The following is a 20,543-nucleotide window of genomic DNA, read 5'->3' as shown; positions in this document are numbered from 1 at the left end:
ACTGACATACCAGCGCATGTTCATTCAAAGACCAGAACAGCCAAATAAAATTAAGGAGAAGACACAAATTTAAAGGTGTGATAATTTTACGTTAGCGTGAACAGTTTGATCAATTTCATAACCTTTATTCGGAACTGGAGGATGACCGAGAACAAACTTTTGGTTACGTAAAGCCAGTTTGAAAATCATAGCATTACACCACAAAAGTACGTTGCCAAAATATCAGCCCTCACCAAATATTTCTCATCGGATTTAGACAAAACAAAAAAAATGATCCTGCCGAGAACCGACGTGTCTCCCTCCACCCACCCCCCCTCCCCCTCTCGTGGCGCCACTACTGTCCGATAATACTTTTTCAGGTAGCTTGTTTAATAAACCTCTGTTTCAAGAGAGGCAAATACCATTGCATCTGTTAGGATTCATTTTTCGTGCTTTTTATAATAATTTTTATCGTATGTCAGCTGAAGGTTAAAAAGTCGACAATGATAATATTTCTTTTAATTCATATTCAAATATTTAATACTACAAGGATTCATTCGAAATTACAGAATTTGCAAAGATTAACTGTTTACAATATACAATTAAAAACTAAAATACTGAAATACATTCTGAGATACGCAGAAGCAATTGATTCTGAGAGCTCTGACCAACCTCTACGGCATTGGCTAAACCAGGGGTGTATAATGCTACCAAAATCACAAGGCGGGTTTTTGCATAAAATGTTGCGAAAGCAATAGCAAAGTCGAAATTTGCCGATTTCGGCATCTACAAGGGGCTCAGTCCCCCCGAGTCCCCCTAGCACTACACCACTGGGCCAAACTGGCACGGTTTAATACAATTTGTGTATTTGGGCCTTTCTATGGGAAGATATTATTCATTGATATGCAAAGCTTCAAACAAGCTTTAATTCTGTGATTTGCATTCCTAGCGGCCTCCAGAAGCTGTTAACGTCAGAATTCTTACCCCGGGGTGATTTTCAACAGTGTTGACCGTGTAAGCCTTCATAGGGCTTAGACGAACAAATCTCAACAAGGGTTGGGATTATAAGATTCAGCTTGGGTCGTGTTGAAGTAAAAGCAGTCAATTCTAGCAACCCCTCCCTCCCGCTAATATATTTCTCATTGTCTTGAGTAATCAATTTGGGCCATATAGCTTAGTGACCTCTAACTACCCATCCTTACCAATTCAAAAGGAAATGATCTCAAGATTTGTCAAGCTTTATGACCAAGCCCTTTACATTAAGAAAGATGCTTGTTGTTTTGAAGAAGTCCTAGATAATTGTGCCAGCAAATCAACTCTCTTCCTCAGATATCCAAGAAAACCTCCAATCTAAAAACGGTCCAGTTCTTATAAAAAGTGAAGATGGGAAGACAGGGAACAGAGATTGATTGGTCTTTCTTCGGTATGGGGAACATTGAACAAGCTTCCCATTGTATTTAACGCCGCTAAAAACGCCACTGAGGCTTCAAATAAGGTAGCTGCTAAATGCAGTCTACTAAAATAATTACATAAGTAGAGAAAAGGTAGTTAAAACTATTTGCAATGTGTGTTTTTAAACAGTTTGTCAAGCTCCTTTCTCTGATCAAGCGATTGCCTATCTTTGATTTGCTTGAGAAGGGTCCACATATATTTCTCTGCATCTAATCAGATCGGTCCTACGGAACAAAAAGATGCATGTGACTTCAAGACCCCGTTTAAATGGGAGTGTATCCGGATCCAAAAGAGTACGGATTGGCCTGCATTTACATGGAAACAGGCGGATTCGTATAATTTGTGATCCGCTATCCGAACACTTGAGAGGTTATCCCGTATGGATCCGATCAGGACCGGAGCCTGCATAAACGGTTGGATCTGGTCTAGATCGGATCCGTTTACGTTTTTTTCTCGAAAGTGAGAAAGAATAATTGTAAATTCGATGTACTTTGAACATGTATTTGTGAGTTTGGCGACAGAAAACCAAAGACGAAGTCGACTAACTACTGTATTAAAAAGCAAGTACGATAATATGAATCCAGAAGTCTTAGAAATAGGTTTTTAGCATGTTTTTAGCATGTTCCGAAGTAGAGCACTAAGAAGTCAATTAATAACGAAACGTAAAACCAGAATTACATGGAAATCACTTAGGATTTGACTGGTGATTGGTACTTCGCAGACATTGTGGCATTCCCCTGTGTACATTAGCAAACCAGGAAGTAGCAAATTAAAAGAAGATACAAAAATACAAAGCAGCATAAGTAAGTTAAGTTACCGAAAATGTTGTGGCTGGAAATAAGATATTTGCTGACTTTATCTGTTTAAATATAACAAACACTTATCTTATATAAATTATCAAAATAGGATCTTATAAAGCGACTTTCTTATAAAAGCGACTTTCAGACTTGATGATGCCATCAAATCACCGTAATTCTGTCTCGGTTCATAACTTTTCGAACCAAGCCAGAGTAACAGTAATAGGTTAGCAAACTTGAAATCTTTTCTAATTGCCAGATCTCACCTAATTTTGAACATTGATAACTGTTTCTGCACTTTAAGAGGTATTTTGTGCTGTTCTGTCAGATTATCTGATCAAAATTAAAAAAAATGAAATAATAAATAAAAAAAAGATTTTTGATTAAGTCATGACTTGGTACTCTGCTCTGTGTTATCTAGAATGATAACCCCGTCATTATATTGTACAAATATCGAATAAAAAAGGACTGACCAGTTAGAGCATGGACCTAAGCTGAACGCAAACCTCTTTTGCAGTTGGCCTCTCCTCGAGTTTCCCAGACCAGCATGCCTTCATCAGAGATTTAAATTCATCGTTGATGTTCGCATCATTTGGAATGGATGGCCTCAAGTTACTTGCACAAACCCTGAAAATCACAGCATGTTGGTTCATCCCATTGTAAGGGAATTCCCGACTCCAAAATTGCCACATGCATATACCCAACGAGAAAATATCGGCCTTTGCGGTGGCTGATTTGCCTTTTAGCAGCTCTGGCGCCCTGTATGCATATGTACCCGTGAGATAGCTTCGAACTGGAGTGGTGGGGTCTTTTTCCGCATACTGGCAGCAACCAAAATCAGTCAATTTACAAATACCTTGCATTGAAAGCATCACATTTGCAGGTTTAAGGTCCAAGTGCACAATTTCAAATTGCGAAATATAGTCTAGTGCACTCGATATGTCTATAGCAAAGTTAACATAGCGACCGAACTCGATTGCCTCATCGTTGTCGTCGATAACTTGCTGTAAATTCCTTCCCTCGATAAACTCCTGCACAATAAATCGCTCTTCTGCATTTGGATTAGATGCTGTAATGAGCCTCACAATATTCCTATGCGTAAATCCGTAGATCTCCGGAAGCGTTTCAGACTTAAAACTCTGTGCCGCAGCTTTTGCTTTCGCCGTTCGATTGATTTTCTTCAACGCAACTTGCTGTCCGTGAAAGTCAGCCTCGTAACATGTGCCAAAGCCTCCAGCTCCCAGAGTTCGACGAAGGTCGAACTCTTGAAGTTCAACTACATTTCGAATCTTTATTATCAAATCTGCTACCATTTTCATGCCTAAGTTTCTCTTTCATATCGTATTGCTTTTAGCTTGTTGCAACTACACAACAATATGAATGCAGTTTGCAGATTTGCAGGGTATCTCCATACACATCTCTAGGGAATAGGTTTCTAAAGCTAGTCGACTTGAAAGGGTGTTCAGCTTTGACAATAACCTGCAAAGTCATTAGGGAATGGGAAACAATGCTTCTAATTTTCTACATGAATGTACAGCACATGGCGGGAGAATGAACAAATCAACCCTTCCCACAGCTAGATTTGTTGTCAAATTCGAGAAAAATGATTGCAGGGTACTCAAGCCTCGGCTAAGTACAAGAAATCTGGGTATTAATACCAAAGCAAAAGTCGTAGTTGGAAATAAGACATTCCAGGGACGGATAAGGAACAAATACGGCAAAGGAGGGAGGACAGTATATATAAAATTCAATCAAAGGTCAAATTCTCCTTTGGAAAAGGCGCGCCATTTTTGAAAAACGTAGACTGCCAAGCCGATCCCAAGCCATCAGGCACCTGTTTTATCCGCAATTGCGACATTCGTGCATTCAAAACGAGATTCAATAGTAATTCAAGCGAGCATGAGTCTTTCTCTACTCTCTAGTTTGTAAGCTTTTGATATCTTTCATTACAATTTTTTTTGCTTTTATTGTTTTCCCCTCTCTGATGATAGCAGGCTTGGCAACTAGGTGTTAGACTTTAAACAACTATTGAGAATAACAAGCAAAGTATAACAATGCATTTATTGCCATCATTGTAAAAAACTACGCGCCCGTTATGTGATAGTCACATTTGTAAGTCTGATAAGCAAACAGTCTTATTTTTTGATTATTGGGTTCTTTGTTGTATCTGGCCGAAGGCAGACCAAAGTGAAGGCAGATCAGCTTCAATTGACAGGAAGAAAACAAGAAGAAATCCTACAAAGTCAGAATATGGTGACTTTAAATAATTATCACTTAAAGGAGATTGCTTGTTCTTAAGTCAAACTCAAGCAGTTTATACTCTCGACTGCTAAAGGAAGTATATACTATAAAACAAATTTACTAAATGTTAATTGTAAGTCATGTATTTAGGGGTTGCACTGAACTTTGCATATGCTTTGATAACCTTCTGTATGGCGTCTAGGAAGTCCTTCTCAGTGGCTACCTGCAAAAGGAGAATCTAAGTTAGAGAAACAAAGCCGGCTAATTTACGTCATTCGTCAATATGAGTCTTGCTCTAAGAGTCCTTGCGTCTAAGACGTTGTGGGGTGTATTACTTGCTAAGAGTCAATACCGATGTATTGCTGAACCAAGCACCTAAACAAGTTGCCAATATATGAACATTGATCATTATATAAAAACAGGCATGTTCACTCAGTTGGATACGAAACAAATAAGAGAACGACTTCTAAAACAAACAGGATATTTCAATTAAAAATATATTCATTGCCTTATAGGTTTTGTACATTTTCTGATAAAAATATTTTCGTCTTTGGTTTAGCTGAAAGAAAACCCGCGACGTATTCTGCCTTCAAGTGAAAAATAGGAAACGAGGCCTCCTTTGAAGACGTGGCTTTCGTTGAAGACAAGGCTGGGCAGGTAGGACATTCTTCCTTTTCATTGCCGGCTTGTCTTTCTTATATTTAGCCTGGGTCGGTTAAATAGGGTACTGCCATATATTTACCGAAACTCATTAACGTTGAAATTATGTGCCAACGGATTCATGTACCACTAAATGACACCCCCTCCCCGCAAACCAGAATGTCAACGACAGCAAGATGGTGGAAACATGCAAAAGGATATATAGAAACACTACAGAGCTTTCTGTCAGATATAAGTACCGAAGTGGAATATTTGGTTTTTTTCTAAAAAAGTTTCTTAAAAGGCATTTAAAAATTGCAGGGGGATCTCACTTACATATATAAATCTTTCGAATAAGAAAATGAGTCAATATATGAAAAGAAAACGGAATTAATAAGCACCAAAATAGTATTGAGTGCTAAAATTATTCGGAAACTTGAAGCTCTAAACGTAAGCTCTCTGACAAGATCATCATATTGTAAAAACTATTTTGACTAAGATCCCGAAAGGTTTTAAGGTGATCTAATACTTGTTTAACACGAAAACGGTCGACAGAAAAAGTTTTTATCTTGCTCGGGGAAAACTGCACCAAAAACCTAAACATTGCAATTAATGTTGCGAGGTACCAAGAGCTTAAAATACAAGGAAAGATGTTTGAGCGGTTTTGAATCATCTCGACATTAAAAGAAAAAGGAATGAAAGCGGAAAATGACAGCTACTTGGAACTCAACACTGTGGATAAGAAGCGGCGCAAATTTGTTTGACCAGAAAAGACCTTCATCAGAGTCAAGCTAGCAAATTCATACGGACCCACTTTTCATAAGTACTTGCGTAACGATGAAGCATTATATACGTATTCTCATAAATTTGTCTGGCCCGACACACAATACCAATATTAGGTTTCTGATGGCTTGTCATATCAAATCAATAAAGGACCCTTAAAATTTTATCAGGATAGAAGAGAGGATGATATGAATGCAACTGGGCAGGGTATTTTAAATCTGTGCACATTACATAGATGTGCGTAATTCAGGTACTTTCACATAACTCCGGAGCTGTTGCCGATATCTGAGGCACTTTAAACAATAAAATCTCAAGAAAAGGCTTAAGCCACCGTCGGCATTATTACAATATTGGAGCTTATTGATATTGCTATAACGAGTGTAGAGTTTCAGAAGAAAACAAAACAAATATTGAATGTTCAATGCTTCAGGTTTCTTTTTTCATGTTGTGATTGACTATGTATCATCAGATTTCCCATATATTTCATATTCTAAACCAAAAATTATGATAATAAACAAAAAATAGCATCAAAGCCAAATCTCAATCAATACTTTATTTTACCTTTCGTCTGGATCGTATAGCAAACATTCCAGCTTCTGTGCACACACTTCTGATTTCTGCACCTGCATGAATACAAGCCAAAATTCAGGTTTAAAAATTGCTCATTTCATTCTTCAAACATTGCACTCACTTCACATTTAAGAAGTGCAACTCTGGCTCTGAAAAACCTAAGTCTGATAACAAAAGATTTCGGGGGGGGAGGGGGGGGGGGGCAAAATTTAAATAGACGAAATTTCCGCATAACCCAGACTAAATTCTATCAGCCCAGACTAAATTTTTCTATAATAAAACTGATTTTAACAAAGTTTTACCGTTACAAATTGAAGGAAGCTTGAAAATTTGTCATGGTCGGAAAATGATTCTGAGCCGATCTAAAGGCCCAAGGTCAATTAGGAAATCAAAGAAACTGCCGAACACCTAGAAAGTTTACAATAGGTACGTGCATATGTTGAAGGGGACACTTGGCCTTGGTCAACAGCTTCATGAGGTAGGGTAGCCAATTCAACAGTATCACCCTTTACCCTCCTAAATGTAGCCACCAGATACCCATTTGCTAGCGGGTGGACTGGACGTGGGACCATTTTCGATCGCAAGCTTCAGCACTGTTTTTAAGCGCTTTCGTAACTTAGCCACTATTAAAAACTGCTAATGTATCGAGCGATGATGGATTGAAACAAAGACCTTACCGGTGCTGTTTGGACAGAGACGGGCCAATAGTTCATAACGAATATCTCGTTCAACACTCATTGATCTAGCGTGAATCTTGAAAATATGACTTCGTCCCTGTGAGAAGAAAGCAGGAAGATGGTAGGAAAATATATACCTCAGTAAAAAATGTGCAGACTTGAACAACGAGTTGCTAATTATTCAAACAGCACTGTATGCATTTTTTAAAGAAGATCCTTAAAACATATCAAAACCTTAAAAATTTTTCAATTTTTGAAAAATCTTTTCAAAATGGAATGTAAAAGCAGTAAAAATATTTGTTTAGTTTGAACTAGAAATGTAAAAATTTAACTAAAAGCTTGGAGGTTTTTGCTTTGAACTTCAAGAAAAATCCTTGATATGAGTAGAATATATCTCAAAATGTTTTTACTGAAGATGCAAATTTCACCCCTGAAAATCTTTTGAGGGGGATCAATTTTGAGATCAAATGGCAATAAATAGCTCCCACTCGCTTGGGAAAACCAAAGTTCAGAGTTTTATAAATCAACAGAAGTATGTATCACTATGCTAAAAAATTCTTTCATTATATAATTACCATATCTATATAATGACTATATAAAATTACAACTCTATTTTCAATACATTACGCTATCTCCTTCAAAGGTGAATACAACATCTCATCTCCTTAAGGACGATGAAAAGTCAATCTTACTAAAAATTGCTACTTGCACAAAAACCACGTTTTCTCAAAAACTAAAACCTCTATGTGCTAGAAACTTTTCATAAGTATTAACCAAACACTTCTCCACAAAATTTCATATAATTTATGACGTCACAATGCGCATGTATAATTTACTGACCAGAAACTCCGGACCAGTAAAAACACTTTAAGTAAGAATTAACGTTATGGTGATCTTTCTGAAGCCAAACAACATATGCAATAATGTAGCATATAAAAATGACTCTGGGATGAGCAGAGGAAATTGTTGTTTTATAAAACATAGTTTTATAGGTAACAAAATAGTTTTTTGCATGAAAGGCATCACGAACCAAAAGACTAATACCTTAAGTACAATTTAACGCCAAAAAGCCAAATTTGAAAAAAAATTTCTTTAACGAATATTTTGCCTATTCATCGTCCTTAAAGATTCGAAAAAGATTTCAATGATAAAGAAACAATCTTACCTCCAGGTCCGGTAGGCCGAATTCAACCTTCCTGTCCATCCTTCCTGGTCTCATCAAGGCAGGGTCAAGAGTATCAGGCCTAGAAAGTGATACATTTTGCAAATCATTGCAGAGGAGTATCTTTAAATGAAACTCTTCTAATCAGAAGCAGGCACGATTGTATCGTAAAGAGCTTTCATTCCGTAGCAAATAATTGCAAGCCTTCTCGACCAGGACTTCATTCCTGCATCCTGCTCAAACTCAGTGTACGTGACACAAGGAATAGTATTCAATTTGGTATCTAGAAATCTTATTTAGAAACACTCGTCTGGTGATGTAGCGAAGTGAGATTTCAGTAAAAAACAAACCTATTGGTAGCCATTAAAACTTTAATATTTCCTCTAGGATCAAAACCATCCAGTTGGTTGATTAGTTCCAGCATTGTTCGCTGAACTTCATTGTCACCTCCGGCTCCATCATCGAATCGGGCACCTGAAAACAAACCAAAGAAAATATAAATTTATCTCAAAGCAGAATAAAATTTCTTTCCCCCTTAAAAAAGGATAATTTAAAACAGATAAATTGAATGTGAATTAGCAATGAAGCAAATATGCAGAAAAGCTTGGTGTTAATAATCTTGTAGCACACTGATGCTTGTTTGAAAAGAATGACTTGCCGGCATTACTATGTGACGAAATGGACCATATGGATAGAAATGATAGTACCAGCACTAATTTCTCAAAATAGACTGGATATTGAGCAAGGGGCTTTATTTTCTTGGATATATAAGAAGCATGCTTCCACATAGTCATAAAAACATGAAAATTTGTTAACAATGCTGTGATACTGCAGTCTTAAACTTGGCTTAAAATGCCTTAAACTTCGATCAAACCAAATTAAAGTATCAAGCATTTCAGTTTTTTATTTATACGAAACTGGTTTATAAAAACTAGTACTAGGAAAGCTGAAAATTTAAAACTTTCGTACTAGGCTCACAAAGAAAGTGTAACATTCCCATTTGTAAAAATACAGTCCAAAAGCTTTTATTTGCTGATTTTTCTTTAGAAAAGATAGCATACTTTGCATTTTGATGTGCTTTTTTTTCTGCCGATCTGCGTTCATATTCTTCCAAAATGCTCAACTTCGAAACATCAATAAGGCAATTCTAGGTCCCGAAAATAAGAAACAACCTAAGAAACGTTAAGAACGTTTAGTATGAAAACGCCAAAATTGGGATCCCGTTTTAAGAAAATTTCTGTACTTAGTGCTGATCCAAGTTTCTTATAAGTTTCTTAAAACGTGTTTCGCAGGCAGAATTAAAAGAACGTGTATCGCAGGCAGAATTACAAGAACGTGTATCGCAGGCAGAATTACAAGAACGTGTATCGCAGGCAGAATTACAAGAACGTGTATCGCAGGCAGAATTGCAATAACATTTGATAACAGAATCGCACCTCCAACTGCATCGATCTCATCAAAGAATATGATGCAAGCCTTCTTTGACCTTGCCATTTCAAAAAGCTCCCTAACCATTCTTGCACCCTGAAAGTCAGTGGCGAAAAATGATATCAATAGATAAAAATATCAGTAAATCATAGACAGAATAGAAAAGGTTTAAAGCAGCTGATAGGTCCAACTGTATGAATTATTCTGATACCAGTGTAATATCAAACAAGTTAACTGTACTCATGATTAGGGGAAAACTGATAGGAAGGGGGGGAGGGGAGGTTGTGGGGGTGAAGGGGTCTGCATATATGTTTCTTTGATAAATATTACCTTTCAGTTTCGCACTCCACAAAGCTCCCCCAGGCTCTCCTAAACTACCCTAGACAAGCAAGAGGTTGAGAGCTAAATAAGAGCTAAACAATCCTCTCCAGGACCTCCCCAGGAGAGCTAAACAATCAAACAGATGAGGCCCTAAGGACTGGGGTACGTTACTTTCTTGGGAATGATGAAGCAGAAACAATGTGTAAAAGAATGCATTTCAAATGAGGCTGCGATCTCGAGAAAGTATTTTGTAATCGGCTCTTGCCCACCAGCATCCCACCTCAGTTTACATTTATGGGTGCCGAAAAGTCACTTGGCCAAAGGGCCACGATGAAACAATGTTTAAACGTATAGTGATTCTTGATTTAAACATAAAACAGATTAGTCTAACCAAAGAGCTGCAAAAAGTTTCATGCTTTCGAGATTGACTGTCTAAAAAAATCATATTCGATATTCGAACAATGAAAGGAAACATGTCCTTGTCAAGTAGTTATAGCTGCCAGGTTCCTTCTGACACCTGATGAAATACAATAACACTATAAAAATATATTTTGCCGATGCCAGTCAAACAATAGATTCCTTACCTCGCCAACATACTTCTGCACCAGTTCAGAACCAATCACGCGAATGAAACAAGCATCCGTCCTGTTGGCTGCAGCACGGGCACACAGAGTTTTCCCGGTACCAGGCGGGCCAAATAGCAAAATGCCTTTTGGAGGATCAATGCCCAGGTTGACGAATCTTTCAGGCTGAAATGGGTAAGTTATATCAATTGCTACAAAATATCTAAATTAGGTTTTATACAAAGTTTCTGTAGATGAAAAAAGCTGCTCAATTTGAGTACTTCGCAAGTGATTCCGATTGGGAGATGACACTGTTTCTGAAATTGCTAAAGAAATGCTAAGTAGAAATGATAGAGAAGACATCTGTTAACAGCAATTCTTTCAGACAACCTTGTGGCCTTTAGACCATAACTGAGGCGAAGAATCATTAAGATGACGAAACAGGTCTACTGATAAACTGCTTCGCTAAATGTCCCATTTAGATTTTGTGTCCTTTTTATCAAATCCGCTTAAAGGCAGTCTGTCCCCTATTGTTCTCAACTTTATTTTCACAGGGGTGAAATTCATGCACCATTGAGCTTGATCGATAATTAAACGATTTAAACCAATCAGAGAGAACTTTGATTCCAGAGCTTTTGAATCAAATGGCTGTGTTCCCGTTGTATTGAAGCTGTGGCTAGAAAAATTTTGTTCCCTGTTTGGTTTGTGCGACAGATATGTCAACAGGGAAAAGAAATGCTTCCATTATCATCATTCAATTCCAGTAACAAAATCTTCTTGCCATTTCCGATAGCCTTTTGCTCGCAGTTTCAAATGTCGTCCACTATCGCATCTAGCGAGCAGCGTAATCCGTTAAGGCGGGAAGACCAATTGTTCAAATTAGCCAATCATTGAAGGGAAAGACTGCCTTTAAACAACAGCAGTAATAATTCATTATTTTAAAAGCATCTCTGATTCTTACATAAATAGAGAAAATAGATCTATGCGATGATTTCATATTTGCAGTCACTACATAGTGGAAACACTGCATACTGAAGCACTACTATCCGTCCGGTATAAACGTCGGGTAATGACCGAAAGAAAGCAGAAAATCCAGATGCGGATCGTAAACAACGTGAAAGGAAGAGAGATGCATTTGACCGCTAACCACTCACATAGTTGAAGAAACCAACAGCGGAAACAAACCCTTCCAAAGTCGGGATACTTTGTTTTGATGTAACAGATTCTAAAACTTCTAAATGAAAAGATGACCTTGCCTGTCAAATGATTTTGAAATGAAAGATGACAATGAAAGAATCAATCAAACGCATCTTTCTTCCTCTCAAGTTACTTTCGATCCACGCCTGAACATAAATTCTCTGCACACTTTCGGTCATTAACTGACGTTCATACTCTGACGAATGTCGGTCGAAAAGTGCTTTAGTATGCTATGCTTCCAGTATTTCGTGCCATCTTGAATTTTGTGGTACCAAAAACTTATTTGCAGTTATAAAATGGCTTGTATAATTGTACTTTTTCATCTTTACACCCTTTTCAAAGATACCTGCATACATGGCTTTCATTATTAGCAAAAAAAGTCCCAAAAATTTTTAAGAATACTCAAAAATTTTTAGAAAAGAATTCATTAAGACAATAACTGTATTTGGTTTTGATGATAACAGCAGAAAACATTCCGAGGAAGATCAAAATGTCAAAATAACATGAATACAAAAAGATAAAAAACGCACATGAAGCAGGGGTGTTTCCACAACTTCTCTAAGTTTGTCTATCTGTTCCTTGCAGCCTCCAATATCAGAATAGGTAACATCAGGTTTTTCTTCAACCTTGACAAAAATTCATTCAGTAAATCATACTATGACATCATAAAAATATTGCTTCACTATAATATTGCTCATAATACAATCATGCAAAAATAACTATATTGCGTTAACACACTATATTCATTCATTATGTATGCTAATATACCTGTTCGATAATAATAGATGCAAATTTACAATCTTATCAGTATGGCTATGGCTTTATGAATTTCCAAGAAGTAAAATAGTTTACTTCTTAGTTGAATTCTTTGTGCACATTTTATACAATACAAGCTTCTGTTGTAAAATCCAATACAAATGAAAGCAGGCTGTTACACAAAAATTACATTCTTTGTTTTTCCATGATTACGTAGGTAGTCACATACAGGACTCTTGACCATTTAAACAGCCAATACAGTAATATAGTAGCATTAATACAGATAAATACGTTAAGAGACATAACCCATCTCAATCTTACATCAAAAGGACCAAGGCCAGTAATTTGCGAAAGTTCTATAAATTCTGATAGATGTATTCGTTGGTCAGCTAAGAAAAATAATTTACTGAAAAGATTTTTTCTATTGTGACCAGGTTCTTTATCAATCTAGCAACTACTGAGTTGGTCATTTCAATATTTGTCACGTATGTAAGTACTTACTATCATATGGATGTTCTTATAAGTATCATATGGATGTCTTGGCATTCAATCCAAATTTTAAGTAACAGACAGCTGAGTCCATTTAAAAGATAAATGTCACCAAATGAATTCTTAAGAGCATCATTTCAACAAAATATAGATATAAACATTTAAATACAAAAACTCACTTGCATCATAGTAACAGTGGGGTCTATTTTTGGAGGCAATGGAATATGTATTTGGTATTTATTTCTATCCACACCAACTCTCATCCCTTCTTCAATATCAGTTGGAGCTACTTGATCACCAAGATCAACAACAAATTTTGCAAACTGCTTCACATTGATAATGTATTTAGGGTCATCTGAATCTGCATTTATTATTTTTGTGCACCTTGCAACCTAGCAAAGGCGGAAAAGAATTCTGTGATATATAAAGATAAAAAGCAATGTATATCCTCTTTCTGAGATTAAAAACAATGCTCTGATCATCAAAGAGACACATTTCCCTAACCCCTTACCTGGCAAAACCACTGTTTATGGTTTCTTTCCCTTTATCCTGAGCCTAAATTTACCAACCTTCTCCCCAAGCAATACTTCTCTAATGTGAAAGCTATTTCCCACAAAAAATTGTATGCCAGTTCTCTATGTTTGATTTCAGTATAGAACACTAATCCACACTATCTAAAGATAATTTTGATATCAAACATTATTCAAAGAACCCTGAAATGTGTTCAAGAACATTTGACAAAATAATATAAAAAATAGAAAAACCACATTTTCTTTGGTAAAAATTATCTTATATAATTTTCCAGTACACAAATAAAACACTATTATGCTAACATTATTAAAGAAGCGTGATAAATATAGATTAAACTGAGGAAACCTGTAAGGGTTGATCTGAATGTAGAGTTTGTTTGTCAGCAGCCAAATCCCATAGAGCTGGGGCAGCCAAGCCAGTGTCGGATTCTCTTATACCTAAAAAGATCAGATCAAATATATATGAAGCCTATGATTCAAAACAGAACTTTCCAATGCACATAAACATGTCATATACTGAAACTTTCAGTATATGACAATGAAAGTGCTTTGATAAGAGTCTTATTACATTATCACATTCACTCTTACTTGAATGTATAGTTAATGATAGTACAGTAACATCAAAGAGAGTAAACTCTGCAAAAGTAATGTATGTTAGGGTTTATCATTTATCAAAACTCAAAAAACCCTTTTGCAACAGCAAAGTTAACAGACACCTTTTAAAAAGGATGAATGTCAAACAATCTTCTTAACAAAAGCATTATCATTTTAGGTGGAAAATAATTATTTTAGGTTAGACTTAAATAAACAAAAACTGTCAAATATTGTACATGATTTGCCAATCAAAAGATAACAACTCTTTTACTTCAATTGGTAAACAAATTTTACTTAATACACATGTGGTATAAATTTGCTGCTATACAAACTTTTGTTGTTGTGGGATGATTATATGTAAAATATATATATGACATGTCAATACGATAATATCTTTAGTTGTTTCTTCTAATTTATGTCATATTAAGGTGAATTAAATTCACAAGATATAAATAAATTGAAATTTACAATGAACATTATATCTTTAAGAAGCAGATATATCTTTAATGATCTCAACAACAAATGGACTCAAAATGTATTACTTTTTACTTGTCTTAAGAACTGCAGTAAAAAAACAAAAAGTTTTAAATATAAAATTTCAATAATGACCTGTTAGTTCGTCAACCTTCTTGAAAATTGAGCTGATGTCATCCTCAACTTTTTTAATTGATTTGTTATATGAACCAGCTCCCTAGGAAATGAAAAAAATTGTTGGATAATCTTACATACATACATAGTATATATAGTGAAAACATACAAAACAATGAATGGGGACTACAAGTGTTGTATCGCAAGGCTAAATGGAACCAATTTCAAAAAAACAAATTGAACTGCTTGCAAATAATGTGTTGTCTGATCTTTGTAAACAATTATATAACTAAAATCGCTTTGGGAAACTCTCAGAAGGGATAATTGATGAAAACCCAAATAATTTAACTTTCAGGCATTTTGACCAAGATAATGAGTCCTAAGAGTGACAACTAAATGTTGGTCACTGTTTGTAAACATACACACGCATATGTTTACATTCCATTTATTTAAATATATATATATAAAGTGAACTTAAATACCAAATTTTATTTATCATTTCATTTGCCTGGAAAAAAATAAAATCAAAAAAATACTGCGAGCTGCACTGAGCCGTAGTCAGCCTGCCTAAACCAATCAAATCGTCAGAAATCACTGCCAACCTGGGGGGATGCATACAAATTTTGTTGACAACCAATGAACAACCGAGTTGACTACTGCTCAGATGGGGGGTTGAGTAGTACTGCCGCTCAACGCGGCTCAAACGTTACAGAAAGATGGGGGGATGCCTACATATTCTGCAAATGGGCAAACTGTAACTTCAAAGCCGATGTGACCCATTATTCTGTACAATACACAACTATTCGTAGGAATATATTTTAAAAGAATATTAAATTAAAAGTCAGGCCCACAATATTCGCCAAAAGTATGATTCTTTGTTTAACAAAAGTTGCTCTCAATAATTGCAAACTTTATCTAGCTTTTTAAACTTGTAATTTCCAACAGGTCTGATTTTCAAAATTCTGGCAAATGTATCTTTTTTTCTAATTCTATGGTGTTCCTCGTCTAAATGCAGTAAATTATTTTTAGAATACCCATCCTCAGAATATTGAATAAGATTATTTATTTCTTCTCAAGCTTGTTGTAAGGATACATTAAATTTCAGTAAAGCACCGCTCGTCTCTTGAAAATGGTCTACATAAGATATTATAGAAAGCAATAATCATTTTAGAAAACCGGGTGTGACCAAGAAATGGGTGTAGTCTTAAGGGTGTGGGCAACCTCTATCTCATTTCGGCGGTAGTCAGATTTTTGGCTGGATCTGCTACTGTTTGTCCTGTAGTGAAGAGAAAACATCCCCAAATTTTGTTTTTAATTTTGTTTACAATCAAAACAAATTGTTAAAGCAAACCATAGCTATTGATAATAGAACATGAATCTAGTGAATTTCCTCTTCCCTACCTAACAACTGGATAACAAATATTCTGCTATACATGAACGCTCTGTTCATTTTTAAGAAAAAGGTGTCTTGTTAATACACCTCCTTTGTTTCCAATTTCAAGCGGCTGTCTAACTGCCTCCACTTACAGAGTCATTGGTCTAATAGCGGGCTTAGGGGAAGGCACCGGTTGACATAGAAAACACAGACGGCGCACAGCCCTTGCTGTACACCAACTCAAGGGCCGGTATGAGAATCGTTATTCTAATGGCCAGAGAGCACGGTAAAGAGCTTGCAGCCACAGCTAAAATCATTGCTGGTAGCCTAGAGCCCTCTTGTTATTGCCACTAACTTGTCAGGGTATCAGGATCGCAAATCGAAAAGCCGATACTAGAAAAATTTGATGAAAAGTACTTCGCCCCTACCAAAACACAACATTTAGACCTGTTGACATATACTTATCACCATCCCTTTTTTACCTTTTTAAAACCTAATCTGGAAAAATGCTTCTTTGGGAAACTATGTTTTACCTCAAAAATATTAAATAATCTAAGTGAAAAAATTCACCCGATAAGTCACGCATAAAGCGACATGTCCATGAAAAGTTGATACTCCTCTACATCTCTACAAATCCATGGAAAATTCTTGTATGCATTGTCACACAATATGCATTTTGCGATAACTTTTGGACATGGTCTACTATCTGTTTTAGGCTATGTCGCTGTTTGTGAGGTAACCCTCTTTGATTTGAAAAAATGGAGAAAATATTTTAAAGATACCAACAGTACTCAATTTCTAAACCTGATTAAAACACTGTTTGCAATGCAAGCACATGAAAGTTTAGCAAAATGTTAAGAGACCACGGTTTGATTGGCCACAGTATGAGAAATCAAAAGCTTATACCATGGCAGACAAGTCCCTTTGTTTTATGTTAGGATAACAATAGGCCCCGACATAGAGCAGGGCCACTTAGACAAAAGTTTAATGACATCATGGTGTGAGAAATGAGAAACTAAGACCGTGGCCATAACTGCCCTTGAGATTCAATTGCTATCAACAGTACTATAGAATATGATTCATTAACGGATTAGAAGGCAATTAAAAATCTTTTGTCTGAGCAATTCAAACACAAAGTTCTGTTGATTTTTACATGGAGTTACCATTGACAAAGTAATGAGCCTCTGCTACTGTGTCAATGCAGTACAAAATGGCTGGAAGGGATATCCCTCCAAGAGCCTATCAATTTTAAGGTTTTTTCTAGGACAACCTTTGGAAACAAGATGGTATGAGGCTCATACAGTTTATACCACTGCGCGCCTCCCCTGAACTGAAGTTAATTAAATTTTTGGAAAAATTGCTATTTAATACATATTCCTAAATACTTTGAAAAAAAACTTACATATGTCTTTAGAACTGCAATGTCACCTTCATCCAGAGCTACAAAGCAAAATATTTGACAGTCACTTAGGATAGCACTTCAAAACGAAAATTAACAAGCTTGATCTTTTCTGCCTCTTTCCCTAGCATCAACAAATAAAAAAGTAGCAAGCAAATCATCAGACATAGACTGTTCTCACAATCATTAGATGTATGAATGTTTATCTGGAATGGTTCGTAAACATTATTATAAAAATATATTATATACTCAGTCCTTTTCGTGAGCAAAATTACGCGTGTGTGGCAAATCGCACATGTAAACAAATTTGCGCGTGCGATCGCACTTGTAAGAAAATTTGAAGTACAAACCTGATAAAATTGGTAAAAGGAGCAAGAAGGAAAAAGCCACTCGAATACATGCAAGAGCAAAACTCAATTAATCAATACATAACAGATTTTGTTGCCCTTAGCAGCCATCTTTTAAAAGTCGTCGTAACTCTCCAAAGTTACAAGAGCAAGTAAAAATTGTTTCCAACAGCTACTTGCTTTCAGGGCCTAATTACGTTTTGACAGGAAATCAGTTATTACACTTAACATGCTAATGGCGACTTAGCTGAAAGACGAGACGCTTGAATGGAGCACTCAGTCAAAAGCCAAACATCACTTCCGAAAATTGGAAAAATCATATTGTGGTCAAAAGTGCGAATCAAGTAACAAGGGAAAGGATAAACAATCATGAGACCATGGGAAATTGATGTTAAAGGGCCTCTCCAGCAAAAAAAAATTTTTTTTAATGACTTAAAAGTTAGCATCTGGTGCGTGTATTATGACAAAGTCATTGTTTTTGAAAAATTCCAATTAGTTTAGAAGTTGTAAGGCTTTAAAGTTGCACCTTTCCGAGAAAAAAAACGACAAAAGCCGAATCAGTTTGGTGACATTCTGACGTCACAATGTGCGGCTCTCGTTCGCCATGAATTTCGTATATCTTCCACCGAAGCGTGAAGGACTCATGGTCACGCGTTGATAACTGCATCCAGTTCCAGTTCCTGTTCCAGCTCTTCCCTCGCGTATAATTAATCGAAATTGTCACTTCAGTTGTTCTCCAGAAACGATGAACAATTCTAAAGGCTTCAGAATTGGTGTCTGAAATACTCAAACTAAAAGCTGGCGGAACAGAACTGAAAGTACCATCACTTGCAGTGTTCAATTTGCGAATCGCCGTCGTTCGTTTCGGCTTGAGGCGAGACTATCCGAAATACACTGTGACGTCAAAATTGCGTCACAGTGTCACCAAACCAAAAATTTGTGTCGGTTAATTAAATTAAATTATCGAAATGCAAGAGCTTATATCTCACAAACTGTAAAGAAATATCGAAAAACAAATAACGAATTCGTGATCAGCAGGCTCAACTTCTTTATAAAAATTGCCAATAAAATGCAAGTGCAAAATTTGGCTGGAGAGGCCCTTTAACAGAAAACTGCAAAAACACATGTTTGCGCGTGTGGTCAAAAGCACGCGCAATTTAACTTGCGCGTGTGCAGGCGTGTGCGGGTGCGATCGCACGCGCTAAACGAAAAGGACTGATACTATTTGGTAAGTATCTTGAGTTTACATTATGAAAAATCCTCATCCCTGAGGACATGGAGGAACTGTGTTATGTTGGTGAAAGAAACCTGTTAAAAGCAGAAGAACTTGCACTGGTTGACAGCTATAGGTAAGGCTAACAACTCAATTTAGAATTGGGCCTGGTCCTAGAACAGGCTTAGCAGCCTAGATATTGCAAGGGTTTTTCCTCCTAAAATATTCCCTCTTTTAAAGGGCCTCTCCAGCCAAAATTTGCAATTGCATTTTATTGGCTAATCTAAAGGAGGTGAACCTGCTGATCACGAATTCGTTATTTGTTTTTTTCGATTTTATGTACAGTTTGTGAGATATAAGCTCTTGCATTTCGATAAATGAATTGAATTAACCGACAAAATATTTTCGGTTTGGTGACACTGTGACGCAATTTTGACGTCACAGTGTATTTTGTTAGTCTCGCCTCAAACCGAATCGAACGTCGGCGATTCGCAAATTGAACACTGCAATTCCGACCCGCAAACTTAGAATAATTGTAAACATTTAATATTTTTCGATCCTAAAAAGCACCTGCTGTAGATTTAGATGCAGTTATCAACGTGTGACCATGACTCCTTCACGATTCGGTGGAAGATATAAGAAATTCATGACGAACGAGAGCCGCACACTGTGACATCAGAATGTCACAAAACTGATTCGGCTTTTGTCGTTTTTTTCTCGGAAAGGTGCAACTTTAAAGCCTTATAACTTCTAAACTAATTGAAACTTTGCAAAAACGACAACTTTGCCATAATACACGCACCAGATGCTAACTTTTTAGTCAATAAAAAAAAATTTTTTTCTTGGCTGGAGAGGCCATTTAAGTATCCTTTTTGTCAAGTATCTTTATATGTATTGTAGATATTTCTGTTTTTTTATAAATCATCAGTTACATTTCCCTTTAATTGATGCAACCTATTGAATATTAAGTATTTATGCTGCAATTAAGAACAGAAAAGGAGTTGAACTGATTTAGCTTTCCGATGCCATTTTACTCAGTTGACAAAACAACTGAGTCAAACATCTACTGGTTGGCTTTGCGGATATTCAGTGCTATAGATAATTGGATGCTGGGTCCAAATAGTACATATATTAAATAAAATAAAAGGAAATTACAATTTTTTAACAGAAAGTACAACCAAAAACAGGTTTGAATTCTGATTAGGCCTAACATGTTGACGACCCAATTAGGCAAGATTTACATAGCAAATGTATACCTTCGATTTTCTCATCTTTTTCATCCTTCTGTTTCACCTTTCTTTGATCAGTTCCCAAATAGTCTGGCATCGTTTAAGTCGGCGAATCTATAAAAAATTTTAAAATTTCCAGTTGCCTTCCCCTTCACAATGAGAAAGAAAGCCACTGACTTAAGCGGTGGTGAACAAGTGGCTTCGAAGGAGATTG

General features: G+C 36.3%; 2 protein-coding genes across 2 annotated transcripts; both read right to left on the bottom strand.

Moving 5' to 3' along the window:
- Positions 1-1,576: 1,576 nt before the first annotated feature.
- On the bottom strand, positions 1,577-4,331 carry LOC148957996 (serine/threonine-protein kinase mos-like). The gene is made up of 2 exons (XM_089114245.1): positions 2,702-4,331; positions 1,577-1,655 (listed from the first exon to the last, which is right to left on the bottom strand). The coding sequence occupies exon 1, from the start codon at positions 3,545-3,547 to the stop codon at positions 2,705-2,707; it is 843 nt and encodes a 280-aa protein (XP_088970371.1). The 5' UTR covers positions 3,548-4,331; the 3' UTR covers positions 1,577-1,655; positions 2,702-2,704.
- Positions 4,332-4,471: 140 nt separating this feature from the next.
- On the bottom strand, positions 4,472-20,516 carry LOC135688433 (26S proteasome regulatory subunit 7). Its single transcript, XM_089114241.1, has 13 exons — positions 20,357-20,516; positions 17,544-17,581; positions 14,788-14,869; positions 13,931-14,022; positions 13,234-13,446; positions 12,340-12,435; positions 10,634-10,798; positions 9,737-9,824; positions 8,651-8,774; positions 8,304-8,382; positions 7,139-7,235; positions 6,453-6,514; positions 4,472-4,692 (listed from the first exon to the last, which is right to left on the bottom strand). The coding sequence occupies exons 1-13, from the start codon at positions 20,424-20,426 to the stop codon at positions 4,597-4,599; spliced, it is 1,302 nt and encodes a 433-aa protein (XP_088970367.1). The 5' UTR covers positions 20,427-20,516; the 3' UTR covers positions 4,472-4,596.
- Between the last annotated feature and the right edge of the window lie 27 nt (positions 20,517-20,543).

This window comes from Rhopilema esculentum, chromosome 19 (assembly GCF_057945365.1).
Source record: "Rhopilema esculentum isolate cy_ngs chromosome 19, ASM5794536v1, whole genome shotgun sequence".
Lineage (NCBI taxonomy): Eukaryota > Metazoa > Cnidaria > Scyphozoa > Rhizostomeae > Rhizostomatidae > Rhopilema > Rhopilema esculentum.
Note: the sequence above shows the minus strand (reverse complement) of the source record. Positions and strands in the feature narration are given on the sequence as shown.

Coding starts and splice junctions, on each gene's coding strand:
- LOC148957996 (XM_089114245.1), bottom strand. CDS start 3,547: ATGAAAATGGTAGCAGATTTGATAATAAAGATTCGAAATGTAGTTGAA.
- LOC135688433 (XM_089114241.1), bottom strand. CDS start 20,426: ATGCCAGACTATTTGGGAACTGATCAAAGAAAGGTGAAACAGAAGGAT. Junction 17,582..20,356: donor AAAAGATGAGAAAATCGAAG/GTATACATTTGC, acceptor TTTGCTTTGTAG/CTCTGGATGAAGGTGACATT. Junction 8,775..9,736: donor TGAGATCGATGCAGTTGGAG/GTGCGATTCTGT, acceptor GTTTGTTTTCAG/GTGCCCGATTCGATGATGGA.